Genomic DNA, 20,794 nt, shown 5'->3' with positions numbered 1-20,794 from the left:
AAAACTCCTGCAGGGAGGAATCAGCTCAACACTAGTGTCAGTAACACGTTTGTGGAAGGTATCACTAGAGCAGGAGCGACAATGCATCATCTTGTATGAATTAATTCCTGTTGAGGAGAGAGCTGAAATATGGGAATCATGGGTTTGGATGAGGGACTGTCATTCTGCTGCTGAACCCTGTGCATACAGGTCTACTTGACCTGATTAGGAACAGTAATCTGCAAGGCTAGCTTCAGGTCGCCAAGCCCTGCGGCAATAATCCTCCTTGACCCTTGTTGGTGTGCACAAACCTACACATGGCCACTCGAGGTGTTAGATTCCTCATGCCCTCATGCTGAGATTGTTTTGGAGTGACACCACATTTGCCCACATGCACTACTTACAGAGCAGACTCCCACATACCAGACTGATCTCCTAATAAGAGGGGAGGACAGGCAGATAGATGTCTGTGACTGGTATCAACTCATGCTGTGTCATGGGACTTTCAGTCCAGAGGTGCAAATTTACGCCAATTATTGAAGCCAGCTATTATAACAGCTGAATAAGAGACAACAAGTTCATTTTAACATTCTTCATGCTGCTTACACAAAGTTTGAGTTATCTTGACTTGTCCTAAATGTTGAACATGCATTTGGGCTTTCTAGGAAACTTTTTCATTAACCAGGAAGAAACAAAAACACTGAGAGACTGAGTGTGAGAAATCGTATCATATACACTGTCTTATCGTCTGTGGTCATCTTCTTCTCTTCAGGTTTGTCACGGAATCAGCAACTGTATTTTCTTGCTGATGAATGCATAAAGACATCTCACTTCTTCCTTCTGAAGTTATGGGCTTTAGTCAACCGTCTTTCCTGATATGTACTGCTCTGTATTTCTCCCTTTTAAGGTTTTGGCTTCAGTATTTTTGTCTGAATAAATAGTAGACAGTAGAGATGCACCGATACCACTTTATTTTCAAACCAAGTACAAGTACTTACATTTGGGTACTCACCGATACCGAGTACCGTTACGAGTACTTAATAATGCCACTGCTCGTGAGAGACTGTAGCATGTAGTACGTGCTATTCCAGCGCGTCTGCACGTCTTGCTGGAGTCTTCTTACGGGCTGGTTGAGCTGCAGCTGAAAGTCTTCCAGGCGGGAGTAGGCTAATGCCGAATGCTTAAAATGTCCAACAATTTTACGTCCGACTGACACCGCGTCAGCTACACTCCTCTGAGCCAAAAGTCCTTTCGTTAACAGCTAGCTGTAGCTCACACGCACGCAAGGCTGGGGAGTCCAGCCTCACTCATACCCTTGATCATGTTTTTGGCGTTGTCTCGAAGCACAACATGAACAGAACTTGTTCATCAGCAGCTGCTCAGCAAGAGCAGGTCATCAAGAGCGATGAACTGGGTCAGAGCTTCTGTTATTTTTACCGTGCGCGGGTTGCTTCTCCAGCGTTTGCTGCAAAGTTGTCTGTAGCTGTCTCCCGCTGTTAGCTTTAACAAACTCTGTGAACTCTGCGGCGTGCTGGTTCTTAAGATGTTTAATCAAATTACTCGTATTGAAGGAGCTAATTTTCACCCCTCCCCTTGACAATTTGCAGTGCAAAGTTTGCAGTCTGCTCTTCTTTTGTCGTCATCGTTTACGCTGAAATATCTCCACACCGCTGACATCTCTCTTCTCTCCGCCTACCCGCTCAACCGAATAGAGGCGCAGGCCCGCCGTAAAGTGGTATCGGTGCCGTTGTATCCGCGTAGTTTTACGAGTATGAGTACTTAAAGGCGGCATCGGACCGATGCCGAATACTGGTATCGGGTCATCCCTAGTAGACAGGTGTTAGAGTTTGGAGAACAGCCATGGAGAGACAGTCTTGATGAAGTTGTGTGTATGCTAACCCAGTTGCCACAGTTTTATAACTTGACGTGAATGGCAAGGTATCAAGGATATTTCTTGTTATGATTATGACTTTTTAAAGGCATTTTGATAAAATATCAAATTCTTCTCTGATCTTGAAAGTGCTTTAGGTTTATGTAAGGTGACGCTCTTTTGTGCAGTTAACCCTTTTTTTTAAATTGAGCTTCAAAATCTAATGAAAGATGTGTTTTTCATAACGCAAAGTAAAATGAGACACAAAACCATGTTGTCTTCTTCCACCTTTACCTTATCATTTTCATTAACAGCTGTTTGGAAGTGATTCAGAAACCCCTACACAGAGTTGCCTAAAGGGATCGGCTGATAACTGGAATGTACTTGATGTGAGGTCAGAGTGGGAAAGTGATAAATGCTGTCTCCCACTTAATTGCAGTTCCAACTTTGTTGCTGACCACTTGGGGTTATCACTCCACATCTTCTGTAAGAATATGATATAACTCATATCATTTACTTATCACACTGCCAGAACATTTCTAGTCTGCAATGTTGAAACATTTTCTTAAATTAGGACCTCAAAGTCAATAAAAATATGCTTTATCCACACCTCTTGCATCTCCCAACATCTGGAAAGAATGTAATAGTTTACATAGTGATGATGTAACCGTCTGACTGTGTAACTGAGGAATTTGTTGGCATTTATTCCCTGCTGACACCATAAGGAACAGCTTCAGATGTTTTTAAATAAGCTGTACTAACAGGGACCAAAAGCAGATTTACCTTTATGATCTGATTTGCTTAAGGAAACTGACCTCTTTGGGTCTGAGGATGCTTCTTTACAAAGGATGCTCTACAGTGAAGAATGTGTAGTATTTTTCAGCACTCGCCTTTTATCAATGACTACCTTCCATACATCAGGTCTCTCAGTTTTGTTCACATCATAGTTTTATCAAATCACTCTTACGTTCCAGCCTGTGCAGAGGAAGCTGTGGGAGCCTTTTGCAGAAAATGTGGGATAGAAGAGGAGAGGATGCGATCAGAGCTGACTCAAGAGAGGGGGAGGGGAGATGTAAACGCATCCACAGCAGCAGAGACAGTGAAAGTCATTCACGAGCACTATTCACGTGTAAGACAGCGTGAGGCAGCATCACATACAGTGGCCCAACAGGGGAGGATGGGATTTCATACATATTGGTGGAGGCTGAGAAGAGGTTTTCGTGTAGTGGAGCTAAAACTGAGGAAAAGGGAAATGATTTATATCCACTGATGTTTATGGTCCTGATGTATGTGCCTAATGCAAATAATATGGGGCCTTTTTAAAAAAAATCACTTTTTTCATTAAAAACATATTTAAAAAAAAAAAAAAAAAAGTTAATTCAAGAGATTTTTCATTTTTTTGTCCAGCAATTTTCTCGAGGAAAATGTTAAGATCTATATATTTGAACTTAAGACATTCAGAAAAACAGTCTTAAAAGCAAATCACTAGACATTCAGAAAAGTAGATTTGTAGATGGGCGGCTGTGGCTCAGTGGTAGAGTCGGTATAGCTCTCATCTGGAAGGTCAGGGGTTCGATCCCCAGCTCTGGCAGCCCCATGTCAGATGTGTGCTTAGGCAAGACACTTAACCCCGAGTTGCTCCCGTTGCTTCGTTGTTGGTGTTTGAATGTGTATGAATGGGATAATTAAATACTGATGGAAACTTTACATATCAGCTTCTGCAATCAGTGTATACATTGGCAGGTCTGACTACCACAAGCTCTTTTACACCACAGCACTTGGGTTAGTCTGAGGACTAGAAAAGCGCTATACAAGCTCATTTCTATTTAACATTTTTTGTTTTAACTTAGATAATTGTGGACACATTGCTAAATTCAATGTATTATTATAGTAATTTTCCCTTCAGAAAAAGCAGCAAGATATTGATGCTTACAGGTTTTTTTCCCTGAAAAGCTCTTCTTAGATTTGCTGATGTTGTCTGGATCATAAAATCCATTAAGTAACATGACCAGAGAGATAAAGGCCAAAGTAAACATCTGCCTGCCTTCACATAACAGCAAACACAGAATTAGTCTGGTTAAATGCAGTCTCGCCAAATCCTAAAATGTGTCCCAGTTTTGCAGAAACCAAAATAAATAGAGGAGGGGGAAGAAGGCATGTGTATGCGAATGTGTGTATGCCCTTTTGTATCTTTTTGGTACAAGTGTAAAGAAAAGTAATAAGTGGGTAAACAGAGGATGTTGTAGGCCCACAACATGTTTTGACAAAATCTAGATGTTGTCATAAAAAAGTCAGTTAAAAGACACAACGTACACCAGACACATTCATGGTAGCTGTACTCCCATCTATTTATCCCTTTTTATAGATGAGGATACACCCACTAGAGTTAGACTTTTTTAAGGATGTCCAACTCATTTTGCAGTTTAAACCAAATAGCACTCACAGCAAACATCTTCCACCACCATTCATCCCTGTCTTGGTGATGCAAACAGCAGCTTAACAGCAGATAATGGTGTGTTTGTTTTAAAGTTATGGTACTTCTGGGTTGCCCCTCTTACCTTTGGTTCGTTGCCTAAGTTGGATGAAATGGCTAGACTTTCCCACATTCAAGGCAGTGAATGTGTTTTTGAGTTTTTGTGCCCTGACTGAAACAGCCCTTTTTCCAGACTGTATTGTTTGGTTTCCTCTCACAGTCTGGGGGCTGAATTCAGAGGCAAACTGGAGGGCTTTGCAGTCCAGGCACGAGAAGCTTGGTGGTGGCATAATGCTCATTTTGTATTATTCATAAGAAGGAAGTCAGGGGATTGACAGTTTATTATTCTTAAAAACCTAATTAATAGTTTTAATGATCTGTGAAAACTCAAGTTAGCATTCAAATACACACACATACACCATGTTCAACCTCCACTGAGAAAATGCTGCATATTTGTCAACACTAGTCTCTTTCTTTTATGTGTACTGGCGTCATAACATTACGAGTGATGCAGCTTTTTTGAATTTCTTTTTGAATTTAAACATTGGTCATCATGAAAAAAAGACGGCTGATTTTCACAGATGGGCATGCCAGAGTTGTCTACATGATGTCGTGATGGTTGCATAAATCCAGAGAGCATTTAAAGTGAGACTTTGGAGGAGGCTAGTTGAGAAAATCCAGGTCACTGCTCTGTAAAATGGGTGCTTGTCGTGAGCAGTGTATGTAAGAGGCTCTCTTCATTACCCTGCTCTGCACAGCCTGGTCTACACTGTTGTCCCAACTCAACCACTCTGCCTGGATCATTCCTCGGTCATATGATAGACTGTATACTGTTGTTTTCAGACCATTTTAGACACAGTTTTATCACGAGTCAAGATTTAAAACAAATGTGCAACTGTATAGATTGGACAGATTCAGAACTTTGTAATGCAAATTCAGCGTTTAGTAGTTTTGTGGCTTTTCATTCTTGTGACTGCCCTTTATTCATGATTACAAATACCAACTCATTCTTTTCACCACCAAAGTAAAGCTGAAAAAGAATGTTTCAAGTGTTTAAGCAATTTCTAATGAATTGGGGAAGAAGTGCTTTATTGTAGACCTTTTCAGCTTGGTTTCATAATGCAGACTAAGTTCCTCTTAAATTTTTTTTTCAATTTTCAATACATAAAGTGCTATTTTTAAGCCTTAAAACACCGGGCTGGTCTAAAGCTGTGGATGTGTAAACATGGCTTTCCATGACACAGGATGTGTTTGGACAGACCTCTAACCTTTTGAGGCAGCACCTGCAGAGAAGAGAATATCCTCCTTGGACCTGATCCATAAGAAGCCTTGCCTCTGAACTGTGAAAACAGTTGAAATCTCTGACAAAGGATTCTGTATCATTTTGTAAATGTTAACTTTGAGGTGGCAACATCATATACACGAATTAGGCAAGCTGGGGGATGTTTAAAGACATTGTTTAGGTAGTCACTCTAGGCATTGCGCTGGAGAGCTACTGGCTTGTATTCTGGATAATTATTGTTTTAGCTCTGATCTCATGCCAGCTCTGTGTGCATGTGGCTTCATCACCTGAGAGTCTGACTGATATCCCACTCTCATTGTTGTATCACTCTCATTGTTGTAGTTGTGTGTTTGTTTAGCTTCTGAATGGAGTCCTGCTGGCTTAGCATGTTTTGTGTCTGGTAGTTTCTAGAAGCCTCTTTGTAGTCACTGTTATCCAGGACTCGGTGAGCCTGTGTGAACTGCTAATATTAAACTGCACTCGCAGACCTCGCTAGCTATCAGTGTCTGTGAGCTGGGAGCAATGTGTGGTTTGGCTGTGAGTTCGGCGGAAAGGTTGGGCGGCTGAAATCTGTCCATTCCTTCCTGTCACTGACAGTCTGTCGGCATGTAAAGCACTAGCTGCCATCTGCTGCTGTATAAATAGACGGTAGTCAGAGTTGGAACAGCTGGCCCATAGGCCAGGACTGCACCCTTTCCCACTGCTTTCTTGCTAAACTCTAGCCAACTGTCTTATTTTATTTGCATTTTAACCAACTACTAAAAAGTAAAACAACTCCTTCCAGAAAAATTCTGAATGTGATTTAAATCTTATTTATTGAACTGAGCTTGATGATGATTTTTGAAATGCAATGTTAAGAGTAAACCAGCTCTCTTCATAGATAGGCCAAAGCTGCCTGCTGTCCTGCCTGTGCGCACCGCCATCTTGGTTCAATTAATTGGGAAATCAGAATCACCATCATCAGAAATGCAAAGATATCTTTTCACCAGATATTGCGCTTAGTAGAAATAAAGACACAGCAGGCTCTCTGGCATTTTTGGATTTTTAACTTATTGTCACCCCATATGATTAAAAATAGGGCTAAACCTGATTGCTGAGAAACTGCATCTCCAAGTTTTAATCTTTTATTCAGTACTTTGATTTCCAGCACAAACCAGATTTCCTGATATAACCTGGGTTATTGGGTATGTGTTTACGTTGTTCATTAAATATATCTAAGGTGTTGCATTTTTTAATCAAAAGTATCCTGAAGATGTTTTTAAAAAAAAGAACTTTATAACAAAAATGTGAAAGTTTCTTTTTGTGCGGTGATCACTTTTTAGGAAAGAATGGGGGGGATGGGGGGTTAGGCAGTGTGAAAGGGGTCTTTGTGATTGAGGGGACTGGACACATTAAGCCTTGTCATAACAGATTACCTAATGTGTTTTGCAGGCTCTGTTGTCAGTTGCAGTACCCTGCATTCAGTGCATTGTTCTGGTGTCTTCCTGTGCTTTTTTCCTCCTCTCGTCTCTGCCCAGTAGGAAGAGAAAAATGACGTGATCAGCCTTCTTAGTAGAAACAGAGGATTTGTTAGTAGGAACACAGTGCCTCCAATCACAGTTAGACTAATCACTGTGCTGTACTGGTTTATTGGCTGCATAATCATATCATTAGAACGCATGACTGTTATGTGGAGTCTTAATTTGAAGGCTCACTACTCCTGACTAGACGAACTAGTCTGCCAGACTGTAAATTTCCATGGGTATTCTGGAAGAGCTGCATTCAGTTGCACAGTTGATAATTTTAAATTAAAGGCCACAAGGCATCTCCCTGACCAGACGTGAAAGTTCACTGTGTCCAAAGGGATAATGAAGATACCGCATGTTGGTTTCTGTTTTGGAGATGTTATATGTGCTGTGTTGTGGTTGCAACAAGCTCAGCTGTTTGTCAAATGTGCACAGCAGTGCTCACACACACTACTTTTAGCCCTCAGCTTTGAGCTACATCCAGTGACAACTCTGTCACCTGTGCTGCAGCCATGGCAACCGAGCCATCACACACTCTGTTCCAAAGATACAGGATACAACAGGCAGAGTGTTTCCTTGGTAACTTTAAAATGGGCCTCGTCTAATCTATATGCTCCCAAATTAATATTCTACAATTAAATTATCTGTGCCGTGGCGTGGCTCAAACCTGCAGTTCATCTCAGCAGCTGCTTTTATTTACTCATAAAAATAGTGTGTATTTATAATGCTATTTAGAAAAAGCATTTGAGCTGTGATTGTGTTGATTTCTCTTTTGATAGGATTGTAGGAAAGGACTCGCACAATCAAGCCGTTAGCCTGTAAATACAGTGAACATTGTTACAATCATTATATAACATCACACTTTCTTTTTTTTTAAATATACCAGAGATGTTTTCTCTTGTGATCTACTCCCATGATCAGTCACTGTGGTGCTGTTCCAAACAATGAAAACAACATGGTTTAAAGGCATTTTTGAAATGATTTGATGAGTACACATGGCTTCCGTTATCTTTTTAATGAAGGACAAACCATTTTAAACTCCTGTGTAATTCTGTGTACTTCTAGCAGTGACTTTTGGCTAAAAATTGAACACATGAAAGCTAACACAAAAACTGAGCAGTCTTGTTGTAACACACAGCAAACTAACTGATTCTTTGGCAGAACTGTACTACTGGTTTACATTCAGCAGAGCATCATGCTGGTAAGACAATAAGGAGTTTATTAGACTGAATTTTGTTTGGATTTCTCTGGTCTACACAACAAGGCAGACAATGATTTAATTAAATATAATTAACTTTTCTGCATTTCTTTGTCCCACCAAATTTCAATCAGTTTGTCATAACTAAATGATCATAAAGTCACATTGTAAGGATGTAATGATTAATATGTTAATATGTGAGTGAGTTCAACGTTTGGAATTGATGAGTGAAATAAAACAAACAGAGATGAACTGTTACAATTCTTCTGCCTATAAGCACACAGACCCTGGGGATACTTTTCAAATTTCTCAGTATTGCTGACAGAAGTGATGTGGTAATTGCAATTCTTCACAGATATTATTTCTCTGAGTAGGACATTTACCAGTTTATTACTTTACGGTGTTTGCCCAAGCGCTTAAGGCGCCCTCTGCCTTTTGCCTCAGCTGTTGGATATTCTGTTAGATCACTGCCCACAGTTTGGGCCGCAAGTGATCAATGGCTTCTTGATTGTAAAAAGAGGAAATTAATTCAGACTTTTTTTAAATATCAGAAATGTATAATCATTAATATAACTATAAACAAACTGCGTAACAGAGCGTTGTGTTCAGTCCAAAAACTGAAGATGTAGCCCCTTAACGCACGCTCCTCCTTCGGTGTTTCATCTGACTGCACAGCATGCGCTGAAGCTGCAGCCAGTGCACAGACACGCACAGACACACACACACACACACACACACACACACACACACACACACACACACACACACACACACACACACACACACACACACACACACACACACACACACACACACACACACACACACACACACATCACTAAATGAATGGTGTGTGTGTTGCATGTTTAACATTGTCAAAGCTGAGAGAAAGTTTCTGTAAATCACTGCAAACTTGTTATTCACAGAAGGATTTCTTTCTTTGTTGTAAATCTGAAGTAACAGTTATTGAAATGATCTAGCTTTTCATATTACAGTCAGTTGTATTCAAGTTTTAGAAGCCCTGTTAAGATAAAAAGGGAGTTATTATTTATTGAATGATTTTTTTCACTATAAACATGCCCTTTTTTATCCTAATAAATACACGTGTTTAGAACCCCTACCTGGCGAATTTCCTGCGGGAAACCCTGATGGATTTGTTTAATGCCTTTATCTCCTTCCTGTGAACTCAGACAGACATTGATCAGCTAGAACAGCTTGCAGATCCATCAAGATTTACTGGAAGAGAGACACTGATATGTTCAACCATTTTAGGCCGTGCCTGTCTGTTGGTCTCAGGTGAATGGGGCTGGCTTTTAGTCCCCATCTGGTGCTCAGAGACAATCTAAGAGCCCAATTACTGAGGGGTCTCTCTGCTTTCCTGGTTGGATTATAGACCCCATGTTGAACACTGGAGCACAAAATGTCTGCCGGCTACAACCAGCTGAGTGAAGTTCTTTAGAAAGCAGGATATGGTTAGTTAACTGGTATCCACCCTGCCTTGAAACGGAGAGCTCCTGTGGAGGGCCAGCATCCAATCAGACCAATATTCTGTTGAACAGGAAATGAGAATGTAGAGCTGTGATGTTTTTTATAAATAAGAATTTACCACCCAATAGAGCTTGTGTCGGGTCCCTGACTAAATGAATCTATTTTTTTTCCTAAACTACTTTTAGCTGCATTAACTGGAAAAAAAAAATATATATAAGCGCAAGGACACGATCATCAAAGATAAACTGAAATGCATAATACCAAATAAAGGTAAAGTATTAAATGTTATAGTATAGTATTAAAGGTATAGAATCTGGGTTAAATGGCAGTTATATGATCTGTGGTTCTGAAGTATACTGTCATAGTTCTTTTGAGCCCTGGCTGTAAATAATGAAATGGTAGGCTACAGTTTGAGGGGTGTTCCACTTTTTGATAAAGTCCATTCTCCTGTGCCTAAGGAAATGGATTAAAGCCAGCCAAACAAAACATGTATGTTAAAGAAATAATTTCAAATCCTAGTAAGATTTCAAGCGTTTATCATTTATTGCATTTTGTCATGCCGTCTCTCGGAAAGAAAGTCGTTCTATACTTTCAATTTCCTGAATCATTTCTGTCCTCTCAGAGATTGTTTGACTTTATGAGAGCTCTGCTTTCTTGAGAAAAGGCCTCAACAATTATTTTGCATATCACCTGTATTTTAGTAAATTAAGTTTATTTATGGCCTTGTGTCTTCTGACTTAAGGTGGGCTCTAGTGCTCAAAAGGCTAAATGTTTGTTCTTCATCACAATATTTCACAATATTTCTGTTATTGAATGTTCAATTTCTAAAGTATTTAAGTAAAGGTTTCGTATACTATAAATTGTTTCTGTACTTGTCATGGAGTCTGACATGTTAAGTAGCTTAATGTCTTAGATTCAAATCCTCAAGCTTTCCCCACTATGGCTTTCACATGTCTACAGGATTAGATTCTTGAAATCACTTTTTCATTCATTCCTAATTGACCATTAATCTAACTGCGTTTAAATAACTGTGGATTTCTTCAGAGCAGGGACAGGGATGCTTGTGAAGATGAGAGACAGAACGCAATGTGCCGCATCCTCCCCTTCTGTGCCAAGTTGAGGTTGTTATGGCAACCAGAATCTAGTCATATACCTGTTGCCATGGTTGAGAAAGTCAGGGTGATGACGTTTGCTAGGCAGCAGGACGTGTCTGCCATTTTAATTCTAGAATGTTTCTCTTGTGGGAATATGAGCCTATAAATGGAAAGCAGAGGAACTCTTTATTGACATTGTGGTTAGTGGCAGTTAATATGCACCAGCACTCGCACTGATTTGATTTCCAACTGTGATTTACAGGGGCAGGTTTGCAAAGTTGTTTAAGTGACGCATTCAGTTGAGACAAAATGTGTGAGTCATGCTTGAAGATATAGGACATTCATATCAGTCTGATGAACTGAATCTCCAATCATAGTAGTGGTGGGTGATATGACATGAAGCATGGTATTTTTTAATGTTGCTTTTTGCTGAAACGGTAATATATATCAAGGTAGTATCACATTAAAAGGGATTGCACATTTGACCCCCTTAAACAAGCCTGTTCAATTTTATACTTCCCTCATTTATGTTTAACACCAGAGAAAGATGTTTTTATAAGTCAGCGTTTGTTCACTTCTCAGTACATTGAAGCCTATAACTGGAGTGGTTTAAAGTTGGTTTCACTTTTTTTTTCTTCAGATTTGTGTTGAGCTGTTCAAAACACAACATTTCCTGATAAAGTTCCTCTTTTGTGATAAAATAGTTTAAACAACATGATAAGCAGAGATCCTCAAGAACAGTAGGGAGTAACAATATTTACAGCCACTCCTTTAACCCCGAGTCAGAGCCACAGCTCGCTTCTTTTAATCATCTTGGATTTAATACAGGCAAGACATCAATTGAAACACCTGTAAAAGGCAGACACGTTGTGGTGGTAGAGATGCAGATTTGTGCTGTGCTGGGCGTAAGTGACACCAAGTCAAACCATACCAGCACATAGCCTATGTTAAAGCCCCAGACAGGCCGAAAGAGCAACATGCACACCCAATAAATGTTGCTGTTATGTGCTGAAACTATGAGAGGAGAGAATACAAGTTTACCTGATTACTGTGCCACAATGGCCTTTCAGCTGTGCTTTTTGGTCAGTGATCGTGTGAGACCGCTGGCTCTGCTCTGAGGTTCAGAACGAAACATGAAGAAGACCGGGGGAATCAATCTGAGCTGTTGTCTGTCACAAATTCCCATGTAATGCTACTTTTATTTACCTGCCACTTTGGTTGGAAGGTTGAGCACTCACTGTTGCCTTGTGTGTGCACCCAACCAAACGCGTGTATTTAAACTGATGACGATATGGCAATAATCAATGTTGTGGGAGAGCGTAATACAGGGGCCGGTGTTGATACTGGTTTACTGCACACCCCTAAATTGTATGGATTCCCCTTCACTTCCCCACTCTTCAATATTAAGATGAAACCTCTTAAAATATGTTTCATGAGAAATTAGCTGCAATGTGTAAAAGTACAAATAATATTAAATTTGATGAAACCATTACCGACCCTGTTCTTCACTGCATCTTTGCCTTTAAAATACTTGTATACTCCTGGATGACTCCAACTCTCATGACACATTGATGGGACCACATGTATGATGCAGCTATCTGTTTTGAGAGCAAGGAGTGGGCAATAGAATGAGACATTCAAGGCACATCTTGAGCATGGTTCAATATTAGGAATTCAGCCGTCTCCCACTACCTGACTGCAAAGAGCTTTGCTGTACTTGGATACATTTTTAAACCACAAGATCCATCAATTTTGCTTATATGTCCCAAGATACAAGCTGACAGATTTAGACGTTAGAAAGCTCAAAACACTGTACTTTTTGCTAGAACACAGTCGTGATTCCTGATTCTAAGAACATGCACATTTTTCACACTCAGCCCTGGCATGGGCAACCCACCACCTAAAGCCCCACACGTGGCACTGTCTCATCATCTTTCTGTTTTTACTGCTAAGTCGCCTCATTGACACTGCATGACTCTGAATTAGTCTGCCCTTTCATGAATAGCCACTGTAGATTGTTTCAGGGAAAAGGAATAGGAGCACTGGTAACGTAAATCCCCCTTCGTTTCTTCATACCCTGGCTCCAATTTCCCTTTGGAGGCAGGTCAAAGGTGATATTTGGCTTTATTTAGCCACCTGTCTTGCTGTATCCTCTTCCAGTGCCCAATATGGAAGCCACTGCTTTAACTGTACACCTTAACCTGTATGAAGCTTGTATCTGCTACAAACACATGCATTGTTTCTACCTGTCCTATGTTATAGCTACCTGAGTTCTATTGCAGTGGCTGATGCTGCAGCATAACACATTCAGCATGAAGCAGTTGGAGCTCTGGTTTTCAGAGGACACACTGTGCTTTTCTGTCAACATGTGACCTGTGGAGGGCGATATGCAATCCCCGTCTCTCCTCATCATCTCCTGCATTATTAATAAGTGTGCTGAAATCCTCTGAACACATTAGGCACACTGTTGGTGACATCTTGATGCAAAATCCTCTCAAGCACTCTCAAGCCAAGGAGTCAGACCTGTAATTAATTTGCTTTTAAGTCAAATTCCAATTGTCATAAAACAAAGCGTGCTTTGTGGTGCACGGCTGACATTGCTAAGAAAGAGTATAAATGCTATAAATGTACAACTTATATAATTCTTCCTAAGAAGATCATTTTTTCTTTGGTTCTGCCTTTGGTTTCTATTGTTGCTGTGTTTGTCTTGTTGCTAGGGCCTTCAGCACTGGTTCCCAGTTTCTCAAACCTTTCCCAGTTTAACGCTCCTTTCTCTTCACCTCTCCCCTCAATGCTGACGGTAGAGGTATGCATTTTGTCTGTGCCGCCTGAGCAAACTCTCTGCATTGGCTCTGACACAAAGCAGCTTTAGTCAATAAAAGTGCAGTTTGTCTCAGAGGGAGATTTGAGGGACAACTAGCGTTTGAAACATCTACAAATATCCTTTAGTAAATTCTTAGTCTCCTCCTCTCTTTCCGTCACATGTCATATGTCACATGTTGAATGCACATTGTGGAACGCTTTAACACAGCTCCCAGGGGTACCAGCAAGCATGGTTGAGAGGGATGACATGCCAGGCGTGGCTGCAGATTCTTGTTCATTAAGAAATGTCTGTGTGACCGTTAAGAATGACTGGGTGGTGCAGAAGTATGGTGTCATCATTCCTTTTGTATGTAGAACAGATGACTGTGGTGAGAATGGTAGAAATGGGAGAATACTTGTGTGTTATTACTTTAACTCTGGGTTTTGTGTGCTTTAATTGGGTTATCAGTGTGTATTAAATGAATAGAGACACAGACTGTGTGTTGGGAAAAACTCGACACAGAGGTTGAAGTTCCCCAAAAAGACGATGGCCCATAATAAGTCACTAGTTCACGTGACTTTCAGTCCCAAATATATCACTGTAAGAACGATGATTGAGAAAAAAGGATCTTGGGAAGACCCCTATTTCCATGCTAGACTAAAAAAAAGCTGTTATAATAAACAGTTCCATTTAGACTGCTCATAGTGAGTGTTTTTCTTTTGTGGAACTGAAATATGATTGTATTAAAAGTATCACATACACAAATAAAGTGTTGAAACGAGACATACAGTACATTGAACCAAACAATAATCAACTACATTACTAATTTTGTTCTTTGTCCACAGTTATTGCCAACCCTAAAGCACCAAAAGAACCAGCAAAGACCTTCAGTTTCGATTACTCCTACTGGTCACACACTACGGTAAGGTTAAAGCGGTCTCTTGTCTTTGCTGTAATGACTAAACAATATATATTGCAAGTTTTAAATACTGTTACTTTATGAAATTCTATGCATATAAAGATAAACCTCTCTGTCTCTCCACAGCCGGAAGACCCCAGCTTTGCATCACAGAACCTTGTGTACAATGACATTGGAAAGGAAATGCTGCAGCATGCTTTTGAGGGATACAATGTCTGCATTTTTGCCTATGGCCAGACAGGAGCTGGCAAATCCTACACCATGATGGGCAGGCAGGAGGAGGGACAAGAAGGGATCATTCCCATGGTTTGTTCAATGATACATCTTTCTGATTTAACAAACTATTCTCACTGTCCAATTCTACCTGTTCACTTAGACTCCTACATTTTCAAAGCTTCTTTGAATCACAGCGAGGTACTCTGTCAGTATTTGAAGACCAGAGTCTAGCAGTTCTTAAATCATTCCCTATTTAAAAGCCTTTATCCACCATGTTTTTTCCTCTGGTATGACAGTTCATGTAAAAAAGATTTTGTTTAACTTCCTTGGTGATGACATCAAAGCTTAAATATGGTTTTACCCGAAATAGTATCTCTATACCTATTTACTGAAATGCTGTAAAAATACATGTTGTCTAATTGCTTTAAAGGTTGTTGTCAACTGTAAACACATAATTTTGTGCTGTATAGACATTGCTCTATCATTTTTAAGTCTTTAATCTGCCTATGTTCTTTTTTCTAAATGAGGAGCAAAAAATTATTTATTTGTAGATCCACAGATCCTATTAATCCCCACTCTTGCCCTTTCACATGCCTTTAATTGCACTAAACATCTTCTTTCTCTGCCTCTCAGCTCTGTGAAGATCTATTTGAGAAAATCAATGAGGAAGGCAACAAAGAGGAGCTCTCCTACTCAGTGGAGGTGAGTCTTAGACTGCATTGGCATTTGTAATCCCTATTCTTAGCCCTCACCTCTGACTCTTTTGTTGCCTTGTCTCTAATGAACCAACACCAGCCCTTTCCTGACAGTGTATCTGGTAAAAGTCAGTCTTCAATCACAAATTGACTGAACCTTCAGAAGCATACTGTACACTTCTTTCAAATTGAAAACAAATATACGTCTCATAAAAGCAAATTGTTTGAATGTATGGATTCATTAAACAAGGAAAAACCTAAAAGGATGCATAATATATCATAATATACATACTTTGTAAAGACCTTCAATATAATGTTTCCCTGGGCCGCCTAAACTTTGATTATATTTGTTCCTAGGTCAGCTACATGGAGATCTACTGTGAGCGGGTGCGAGATTTGCTCAACCCTAAGAACAAAGGGAATCTACGAGTGCGAGAACACCCACTTCTGGGCCCATACGTGGAGGACCTATCCAAGCTAGCTGTCACCTCCTACACAGACATCGCTGACCTGATGGATGCAGGCAACAAGGCCAGGTGAGCCCAGCCTCAGTGTCACACACAGGCCATAGCAAATAGAGGATTATTAGAAGTTACAATAGCTTTGAGGATATGATAACTCAAGTCCTTAGAGCAATGAGATGATTGGGGCTGAACATTTTGGGCAAGCTTAGAATAATGATGGATCAGGAAATCACAGATTTTTAAAGCTCAAAAATCAGTAGATCAAAGAGCAGAAAGTTATAAGCAGTAGGACACCAGAACATTCCTTTTGGTTCAAACTTGGTCAAACAATAATAGCTCCAGCTTTTATGACTTTCTCGGGCAGAAGTCTTCCTACATTTTAGTTAGTGAGTGTTTTTCTTTGAAATGAAGCCATGTGATGGAAATGTGTAAGTTTTTTCTCTTTAAGTGTGTGAGTGTCACGAGTGCTCCTGTGGCGAGTAGTGAACTCTGTCTTAATCTTCCTGTGCTGACTCAGAAAGCTTATTTCTAGAACATGGCGTGAACAGCAGTATCTCCCTTGTGGCTGTCCCTCTGAGTGCGCCTTGTGTATTTGTATTTGGTGTCCTCACAGTATTATCCACCTACGCCGTACAAAGTAATCCTTTAGACTCAATTCACTCTAATAGGCATAATACCCACTGATGATAGCTCCACTAATAGCCAAGACCATGAGTGTGGAATTAAACTGAAGGAATCATTTAAAAGGAGGGGAAAAACATTGAAGTGCTCCGAAAAATTGTGTGTGTTCTGTTGTTCCTAACCATGCCTGTACGTGTTAACCTACAGAACTGTGGCTGCCACCAACATGAACGAGACCAGCAGCAGGTCACATGCTGTTTTCACCATCGTCTTCACACAGAAGAAACATGACAGCGAAACAGACCTCTCTACAGAAAAGGTCAGAAGAGACTGAACAGACATGGGGGCGCTCTCTTAAGCTTTCACACTTAAAATGTTATTAACTTGTGGTTGACTCTGGTACAGTGCTGTTGTCAATTGTTTCTCTTCATTCTGGTTGAATTCTTTTGTAAAAGATTTTTATCCAGTTGTCCTCGATAGTCCTCTCTCAGTTAGTTAAGGTAGAAAAAGGAAAAAGACAGAGAGCCATTTTAGGTCTGACTCTTAGCATTTCCACTGACTGCTGAGGGACAAAGACCACTGTGTATTTGTAAACACAATGCTTATTGTATTAAACTGCACGATCAGTTTCACTGCCAAGCTGCTGCATCTCTCCAGACAGAAATCCTTCAATGTTTGGAATAGTTGTATCTGCTAACTATTTGACTATTTCTGAAGACATCATCTTCTTTGTGTTTGGAAGTGAGTGCTGGCACTGTTCCAGTATTCTCACTTTCTCTCAGTTTGTTATCATTTGAATGTAAATTATTCATGAATGCATCTAAAAATGCATTAACCTCCTCTCCAGGTCAGTAAAATCAGTCTGGTAGACTTGGCCGGGAGTGAACGAGCAGATTCCACTGGAGCTAAAGGTACCAGGCTAAAGGTAAGACACCACATCATCACAGACAACCTGTCTTTAGTATTAAATACTGTTAATTAGTATAACCTTGATGAATATATAATATTCTATTTATGTATGTTTGCAGGAGGGAGCAAATATCAACAAATCTCTCACCACATTAGGAAAGGTTATCTCTGCCTTGGCCGAGGTGGTGAGTGTTTCTGTTTCTATTTCTTTTCACTTTTCTCTCTTCCTTTTTGGCCTTCTCTCTTACCCTCTCCAACCCTCTCTTCTTAAGGAGTAAATGTTTGTCGCCTGGCATGCTATAACGTATGCCCTTCTGTTTTCTCTTCTCTTGTCCTTGTAATGCTTGCTTAAACAGGATAACTGTACCAGCAAGGTAAACCCTTTGATAGCTCAACCAATAACCTCTGATTCCTACCATGAGGCAGATTTGACAGCCTTTTGACACGTGTAACATTGACATTGCTGCAGTGATCTGTCATTACTACTTTTATCACATAATTGCTGTGATTAAAATTAACAATCCATGCAGCTCATCAAAAGCGAGTCAAATCAGGCCTTATACTCATTTTACCTGCCTCCTTCACTTGTCCATTACATGAGGCATGGTACATCATAATCTTGTTCCGTCTTTACTGCCATCCTTGACTGTCACTTTAAATACAGTAACTCTTACTTGAAGTGATTGTGTTTTTCTGCCTGCCTAATTAATGTTTGTTTATTGCAGAGCAAGAAGAAGAAGAAGAGTGATTTCATCCCTTACAGAGACTCTGTCCTGACATGGCTACTGAGGGAGAACCTCGGTGAGAACATTAATTTACTCCTCCTTTACTGGTGGGATATAGAGGAATGTATGTCTGTAAGCTATGTGGCAAAATCTTATTTATACCCAATCCAAGAAAAAATGAAATGTCTGTCTCCTAAAGTGGAGGGTTAAAAAGTGGCTGGTGCTACGGTACATTACTCTCTGCCTATTTTAGAAGAACACTGTCAGCAGACTGTATTTCAACTTAACTAGACAAGTGCACAAACATCTCCTGGCTTCAGACATGTATGGAGGACAGTGTATCTTCAATCCTAGCTGACGTATGTTGTTCATTGCCATTTAGTCTAATGAAACTGTGGTCGTACATTAATGGAATGAATTGGTATTCAGCACTTATTTCTGCTTTAGTATTTATTTATCTTTGGCCTTTTAATGAATGATGAGCTGGAAATGCTGTTGTATCTTCTTATTTAGATTTTCTTAGATATGTTAGCAAGATGGCTTTTAATCTGCATTGTGTTTTTTTTTGTGTTATCAGGTGGAAACTCAAGAACAGCCATGGTAGCTGCCCTCAGTCCTGCAGATATCAACTATGATGAAACTCTCAGCACTCTCCGGTAAGCTCTCCTTCTAGGACATAGGTTATAATGTTTAAAATAATTCCTGACAGTTGTTTTAATTTGATCATGTACTGTGAATAAGAGTGATACTATTCTGTTGTTTTTTTATTTATTTTTTTAGCTATGCTGACCGAGCCAAAAACATCAAGTGCAATGCTGTCATCAATGAGGATCCCAACAATAAGTTGGTGCGTGACCTGAAGGATGAAGTATCTCGACTGAAGGAACTTCTCCGTGCACAGGGCCTGGGAGACATCCTGGACAGTGAGTTTAGTGCTTTCACAGCAGGCAATATCTGCAGCCAAACAGCAACTGTTACTTTCTCTCTCAGGTTCTACCAAAGCTGGCAACATCTTCTTTCCACTTCACTGTGTCATTGCTTTAAGTCATCCCACTTGTTTGCATTCCTGTGCTGTTCTGGTGCCTAATACAAAATTAAAAAGACTTAAACAGCTTTTCTAGCCATATTTACCAAGATAATGCTTTATTATGCCTCTTTACAGAGTCTAATGTATAGTGTGTATTATATGTACTACAGAACACAACATGTAGTTTTTAACAGTGCATACTTTACAATTTATTCTAAGTCAATTAATGACAATTCATTTGGTCCCATGAAGCTGATAATGACATACTGGTTTAAAGCTACATGAAACTATCACACTTCATCTGCTGTACACAAGACTAATGTATCATTGCCTAGTCAATTCGAGACATAATATATGCATTAATAACTTCTAATATCTGAACTGATAAATAACCTGCCTACTTTCTAATCCTTGCTTAGATCATGCCTACCGCCATGGCACTTTACAAGCCAATTTCTGCCATTTCTTCTCATCCACATTGTTCTTGTCATCCTGCTCACTGAGACATGTGTGTAACCTTTTCCTCTCATTCTACTGACTCTGACCCTTATCATCTCTTCCTGCTTCCCCTCAGTTGATCCTATGGGGGATGATTACCCAGGAAGTGGAATCAAATGTGTGTACATGTGTGGTAGTCCTGAATTGTCTTTCCGCTTTTTGCCCTATTAATGATAGCTAACATTGCTTATGCCCCGTTCCTGTATATTATACCTGCTTCCAGCTTTGCATGTAAATGCTAATAAAAGCAAATGCTTGAGCTTAGAAGGACAATCAAACATGCAAGAGTTAGCATGCCACTAGGTAAGCATGCTTTGCGCTTGTGTTCCTTTTTCCATAATAAGGAAAGTAAGGCAGCTATTTGCAGACTCCTCTGTTTCACAAGTTACTTTTGGAATATCCCTTTTAGAATCATTACTTTTAGAATAGCTCGTCTGTCTACCCAACCCCCAGCATAGCTGCAACATTTCCTTACCATGCCAGACTTTGACTCTCTCTCTCTCTCTCTCAAGCTTCTCTTCTTGACAGTGGTCTTTTTGCTTTTTATTTTTCATTTCTTTGACTAACCCTCGGCAGCAGCTGACAGTGCTCAAAGCTTTAAAGAGCCACTTCTCAGTTCTCAGACTGAGGCTGTGAGCTACAGAAGGAAAGGTGCATGACTTTAAATTTCTAAGTAGCCCCGCCAACGATGTATATAGAAAATTGGTCTATAGTTTGTATTTAATAGTTAGTTTACTTGTGTGTCCCTCTTGCCCTCCTGCCCTGATACTCTTAATGTAGTTATCCTGGAAAGTGTCCACCTACATTACCTAATGTGCAGAGTGAAAGCTTATACTTAGCTGCTGTTTCGCCACTTGTTGCTCTGTACTGAGACCCCGAAGCATCCCCTATTTATCACAAACTTGAAAAGCCTATATTGATGGTTTAAACTAAACACATTTGATCTCCAACATGTTAGCACCTACCAATCAATCTGATGCATACATTTTATTGGCCTATTTAAAAATGTATATATATAATCTAAGAAG

At 40.0% G+C, this 20,794-nt stretch overlaps 1 protein-coding gene across 11 annotated transcripts in view; it reads left to right on the top strand.

Annotated features, from left to right (window-relative positions):
* Window positions 1-20,794, top strand: part of kif1b (kinesin family member 1B) — a 58,678-nt gene that overhangs the window by 4,817 nt on the left and 33,067 nt on the right. For 5 of the 11 annotated variants that reach the window (XM_061056728.1, XM_061056727.1, XM_061056733.1 and 2 more), the window contains exons 3-14: window positions 14,538-14,614; window positions 14,738-14,917; window positions 15,461-15,529; window positions 15,880-16,058; window positions 16,815-16,926; window positions 17,455-17,532; window positions 17,636-17,701; window positions 17,873-17,890; window positions 18,242-18,317; window positions 18,819-18,897; window positions 19,022-19,164; window positions 19,843-19,884. In XM_061056728.1, coding sequence (XP_060912711.1) covers window positions 14,538-14,614; window positions 14,738-14,917; window positions 15,461-15,529; window positions 15,880-16,058; window positions 16,815-16,926; window positions 17,455-17,532; window positions 17,636-17,701; window positions 17,873-17,890; window positions 18,242-18,317; window positions 18,819-18,897; window positions 19,022-19,164; window positions 19,843-19,884 — 1,119 coding nt within the window. The remainder of the gene's footprint in view (window positions 1-14,537; window positions 14,615-14,737; window positions 14,918-15,460; window positions 15,530-15,879; window positions 16,059-16,814; window positions 16,927-17,454; window positions 17,533-17,635; window positions 17,702-17,872; window positions 17,891-18,241; window positions 18,318-18,818; window positions 18,898-19,021; window positions 19,165-19,842; window positions 19,885-20,794) is intronic. The other 6 variants (XM_061056731.1, XM_061056734.1, XM_061056732.1 and 3 more) reach the window with 3 other exon arrangements.

This window comes from Labrus mixtus, chromosome 15 (assembly GCF_963584025.1).
Source record: "Labrus mixtus chromosome 15, fLabMix1.1, whole genome shotgun sequence".
In the NCBI taxonomy this organism is placed as follows: Eukaryota; Metazoa; Chordata; class Actinopteri; order Labriformes; family Labridae; genus Labrus; species Labrus mixtus.
This window is presented reverse-complemented; position numbering and strand designations above follow the sequence as displayed.